Source organism: Pyxicephalus adspersus, chromosome 10, assembly GCF_032062135.1.
Source record: "Pyxicephalus adspersus chromosome 10, UCB_Pads_2.0, whole genome shotgun sequence".
Classification (NCBI taxonomy): Eukaryota; Metazoa; Chordata; class Amphibia; order Anura; family Pyxicephalidae; genus Pyxicephalus; species Pyxicephalus adspersus.
The window spans coordinates 57,482,311-57,488,111 of NC_092867.1; the positions used below are offsets into that span (position 1 = coordinate 57,482,311).

The 5,801-nt window shown below is 38.8% G+C and overlaps 1 protein-coding gene across 1 annotated transcript in view; it reads right to left on the reverse strand.

Moving 5' to 3' along the window:
* Positions 1-5,779, reverse strand: part of LOC140338898 (uncharacterized) — a 47,562-nt gene extending 41,783 nt beyond the window's left edge. The window contains 6 exon segments of the mRNA XM_072423216.1: positions 544-1,395; positions 1,613-1,715; positions 1,831-1,928; positions 2,007-2,130; positions 2,208-2,369; positions 5,082-5,779. Of these exon segments, the coding sequence (XP_072279317.1) occupies positions 544-1,395; positions 1,613-1,715; positions 1,831-1,928; positions 2,007-2,130; positions 2,208-2,369; positions 5,082-5,159 (1,417 nt within the window). The 5' untranslated portion in view covers positions 5,160-5,779.
* Positions 5,780-5,801: the final 22 nt, after the last annotated feature.

Below are 5,801 nucleotides of genomic sequence, written 5' to 3' on the forward strand. Positions count from 1 at the left end.
TCCTCCAGGTACTCCGGTTTCCTCCCACATCACAAAAACATGCAGTGAGGATAATTGGCTTCCCCCTCAAAAAAAAAAATTACATTAATTACATATGACTATGGTAGGGACATTAGATTGTGAGCTCCTTTGAGGGACAGTTAATGACACGATTATGGACTTTGTACATTGCTGCGTAATATGATGGCGCTATATAAATACTGTGTAATAATAATAATAAAGACATGAAACCCATAGAACTGAAAGCAGATGAGGACTGGATGGCCACATTCGGTGGGCTACAGAAACAGATTGAAGATTCGGCATCTACATGACTTCTGCTTGTAGGAGTAGCAAGGAGATGCTTCCTCTGTGATGTATAATCCAAAAGTACAGGACTTCATGTGTTTCTTAACAGACGAGAAAGGAAAACAAATTGTCCTAGGCCATCCTTTATTCAACACACATTAGTTTGTATAGACCTTCACAGTCACCTCTATGAGTATTCATTATGTGTGGTGTCACAATTTGCATTTTTAGTAAAACGCTGCTCCCATTTTCAACAAGAATTTGGTTTTCACCCAGTGTGAACTCTCTGATGTAACAACAGATTTTTTTTCCGGGTAAAACATTTTCTGCACTCTAAACATGAAAATGGCTTCTCCCCTGTGTGAGTTCTTTTGTGATTAACAAGAGCTGAACTTGTAGTAAAACATTTTCCACATTCAGAACATAAATATGGCTTCTGTCCTGTGTGAGTTCTTTTATGTAACTCAAGATGGCACCCCTGAGTAAAAGATTTCCCACACTCTGAACATGAATATGGCTTTTCCCCTGTGTGAATTCTTTTGTGCTTTGCAAGAGCTGAACTCTCAGTAAAACATTTACCACATTCTGAACATGAATATGGCTTCACCCCGGTGTGAGTTCTCTGATGTTGAAGAAGGCGAGCATTTACATTAAAACTTTTGCCGCACTGGGAACAAGAATATGGCTTCTCACCAGTGTGAACTCGTTGGTGAAAGGTGAGATTTGACTTCTGGCTGAAACATTTTCCACATTCTGAACACACATATGGCTTCTCTTCCGTCTGAGTTCGTTCTTGATTAATAAAGCACAATTTTCGAAGAAAACATTTCCCGCACACAAAATATGGCTTCTCCCCCATGTATCTGTGATGGATGGTAAGGGTTTCATTCCTGGTAAAAAATTTCCCACAAATATAACACACTCTATGATCTGTATGATGGGTAATGGGAGGTGAATGATCAGGAACATTGACAACTGGGATAGGGGGGTTAAATAACAGATCGACACACGGAAGGACTGGTTGTAGATTGGAGGTTGCTCCCAGAGAACTTGATGTGATCCACTTTATAGGAAGATCTTCCACGTCAGGGCTGATGTACTGTCCATCTGGAGAAAATCAGAGATAAGGTAGGGGGAAAATATTACCAGTTACACCATAAAAGCCCCAACTTCAGCAACCCTGTTGTCAATATCACAACTAGGAATACTTTTTAATTAAGTTCAAACTTTATATTGAAGGTGAGTGCTGACCTTTTTTTTTGGGGTTGGGGGGTCCATTTTTTAAAGTGTTTTTTGGATGTATTGCTTATTATTGTGTATTTACCTGTGTTGATCTCTGAAGGAATTTCCTCCTCTATACATGGGTCATCACCCATTATGCACAAATCTTCTTCATCTTCAACTTTAACCACAACCAGTCCATCTGCCTAGATAAGATACATTAGGTTACTATTATGAGTTAAGATCAAGCATAACATTATTGTCATCTCAGTGCCATCTTCCTAATAGGTAGTTATTATTTAACATTTTGTTTTTATCTACCTGATCCACCCGAGTGATCTCCTGATGTTCCTGTGTGGAATCCCGGGGAAACAGAGAACAGGGACATCTCTCTGGTGGGTTCCTGTTACTGGATCCATCTGTAGGAAAAACGTGTTTATCAGATGATGGAGGATCCTCCATACCGCTCTCTCCTTTACAACAAATTCTCCACAAACCTGGTGATGTGATGGTCTGGTGGTCCTCCATCATGAGGTCCTTGTAGAGGTCCTTGTGTCCTTCTAAATACTCCCACTCATCAATGGAGAAATAGACAGTGACATCCTGACACCTTATAGGAACCTGACACACACACAATGATACAGTCACCATCCAGGCACATCCCATAATAATCTCCCAGAACTCCCGACACCGCTCACCTCTCCCGTCAGCAGCTCAATGATCTTCTGGGTGACTTCTAGGATCTCCTTATCATTGTTTAGCTCGGATATCAGGGAGGGAGGTGAAAGCTTCACTCTGGGGCTTTGTTTCTTGCTCCGAGTCATGTGATGATCAGATGGCTTCTTTACTATAATGCATTCCTGTATTTAACAGGTGTTCACATTTTACAGAAAATCAATGCAATTGTCTCCCATTTTTTCATACTATCTTTTCTGATAGACACCTTCTACAATAGAAAAAAAGATAGGGAAAGTAGAGACAGGCTTTTTAATGGCACTGGGCAGAGTGATGAAGTTCAGTTTTTTAATAATGAGAAAACATAAAATAAACTATATACAATCCACTGATTTCAACACAAGAGTTAGTTTTCCCAAAAAATAGTTATGTGGTTGGCTGTGTTGACATGGAAAGTTGAAAATCTCAGGTTCCGACCAATTTCGCCCCTCAGGGGCTTACTCAGGGGGTTTGAGAGTTCAATGTTCTAGGGCAAAGTATATACATATAAGTACTATTTATAATATAGCATACACCAGCCTTTAGCAATTATTACATTCATAGATATGTAGTATACCACAATTGTTCCTTATACATTACATCGTTTACATATAAGTACCAAATAATGCGTGCTTATATTCACAGTGGCTCTTACAAAAACATTGCATGTCTATGGTCAAGTATTATCAATAAAAAATAGGTCAGGGTTCCCCCCAGGCCCTTTTAGCTGGGCGCACTACCCGGCACTTTTCAGCAACCACCCGCCTGTTTTTGGGTGGTTACTAAAGAGTTTGGTCACAATACAGGGGCTGCCACCCACTAACAATTTCTTCCCACCCGGCTTAAAAAAATTTCTGGGTTGAGCACTGTAGGTTATAGTCGTGATAATGAAAAATCTAGTAAGGACAACACTTACTTGTGTCTGCTACTCTATGAACTTAATGGCCACGTATAAAAGATTTTGTGCGACCAAATAACTGTGTGTGAGTAATATCTGAATTAAAATAAAAATAAAATAAGCATAGTTATGATTGTTGTTAGAGTAACCATAAGGTTTTCAATTCCTAGAGGGACTGGTAAGGTAAAATGTAAAATATGGCTTAGTTGTGCGCTCACTGCAAACAAAAGGGATGTACAATTGGTGTTCTGAGGATTCATGTGAAGGGAAATAACACTGGAAGTGGTAATGTATTATTATTGATTAAGTCAAATTACTTTAGGAAAAGAAAAAGAGGAGAAATGACATTGTTAAAGGCTTATACTGGTCCAAAACTGACCATGTTAAGTGTCCGATCAGAAATGACCAGAACACCTACTGGGGATTTTGAAAGATAATCCACTTCAAAATTGATTTGCTTTTCAGAGGTTCTAATGGCTGATGACAATAATAATAAAAAGAAATCAGTGTCACGGGAATATGAAACAACCAAGTTGAGTAATGAAATGAATGAGTATATATACCGATATATACCTTTGTTTTGTTACAGATATGTTAGATAGTGGTTAGCTTTCCCTTCAAAGGTAGTTGTAGGTGACACACTACAAAAATATAAATACAGTGTTATAAGTCTAATATTCAAAAGATTAGTAATATCCCAAAGTATTAGTAATTAGATATAATCTTTGTGCCAATACGTGTTATGGATAGTGGATAGGTATTCTTTAGCTTGAGGTCCTGCCAGTGAGACAACACACTGCGGGTTTAGATGAGAAAGGTATTAAATCATTCCGATAGGTTAGGTGAAAAAAGGGATGAGGGTGTAGCTGTATCTAACAGATAGAGGAAAATTGACTTACCTTGCTCCTGTTAGGGATATGATGAAGTTCACTGTCAGCAAACAGCCGGAGGAGGGCTGTTGCTGGTGGCTGTCAGTCTATAAATTGTAAAGTGAGATGATTGAAGTGAGATTCTGCGCTTGCACAAATTACTGCGCATCGGCCATGTGATTATGAGCGCAGAGTCTACACACAGCCGACCACATCATTATTGTTTGAAAACTAACTCTTTGTAAGGAATATAATTTTGCTGAGTTTTGAATTTAAGTTGTTTTTGTGTTTTTTGCTATATTTTGCAGATAATTGAGTTGTGTGAAAACTAGTTATGTCCTCCTTATCAGTAGGTCAATATTTGCTCCATCCTTACCTTGAATCTTCTTACCTTGAAACATCTTGCTCAGGGAAGTGGGTAATTAAGTTTCTTGTTACTGACTAACTACTAAGTGTCTTGTACCTTGTTGTCTGAATATATAAACTGTGATGTGGTATAAAGATTTGTGAAGTGATATAACTATATGCTTAAGCTGCGTATTTGTTAATCACTGCTCCCAACGTGTTGAAAACAGAGGTCACGATAGGAAGGGGGAAATATTGGTCTGGGATCAATAGGAAATCGCCTTAACACTCTTGTGTTGAACTCAAGCACAGTAGACTGTATATAGTAATTTTATGTTTTCTCAATAATAAAACAATGAACTTCATCACTATATCCAGTGCCGTTAAAAAGCCTGTCTCCTTTTTCTGTAAATGTTTCAGGCCAGGCACATTCTAAAAAACGTATAGATACATGAAAGGATACCTCTTAAGTCACGCAACTCTCTTCCCACCTTCTACAATATCTGGAAACTCCTCCGCTTTGCCATCCCCAATCCTTTGCACCTTTTATACTATTGCCATTGACATGCCCTCAGCACTCTCCTGCACATATTGCCCTCTATTATACCGTCCACACTCCTATCCTAAACATACTGCCCACTGCCACATACTTCAGACAAACTGCTTCATTGTTTGTTATACTAGCAGCCCTCCCTATTCTTCTATAGTCACACTATTTTTACTTTTAACCACAGAATTCTCCTCACCTCTCCGGTCAGCAGATAGATGATCTCCAGGGTGAAGTTTAATATCCTCTCGGTCACCTGACCCCGTTTCTTCTCCATTTTCAGTCAGGTGATCAATTTTAGTTAGTTACTTTGGAAAATACACATTTAGTTGGCGCCGAATACAAATCTATAATACAAGCACTTGTAAAGAAAATATACAGCTATAATATGATGTAAATAGAGATGACGAGAACCTGTCATTCCTGTGTGTTTCAACATACCTGTTGGTGATAATTATATGACTTAGGTCAAAGTTAGCAGCCTAACATCCCACAGAAGGTCATATTGTTTACCAGAGAACTAATATGGAGCTAGTAAAACAGGGGAGCCATGTTGGAAGAAAAAGAGCCTTTCATTTCCATTTTGACCAAATTCTACTAAAACAATCCCCATGTGCCCTTTATGAAGACCAGGTCACCTGACTCAAATCCCATGACACCCTTCTATGTGGTGAATACCTGTTCTCACCTATTCACCTCATAATAATTACCTTATTAGATGCACATTGCAATTTAAAGCTTCCTTCAGCTGAGAAATATAATATCCTTTGAGTTTTAGGCTACGACAAAATGGCCGCCTGAAGTAAACACTACTTTGTGAGTGGCTTCAGAAAAGCTGGCAGCCATTTTGTGGAAGCCCCCATTTGGCTGCATATTGAAGAAGAGGTATTGATATCTTGTTCAGGGGGGATTAACCAGT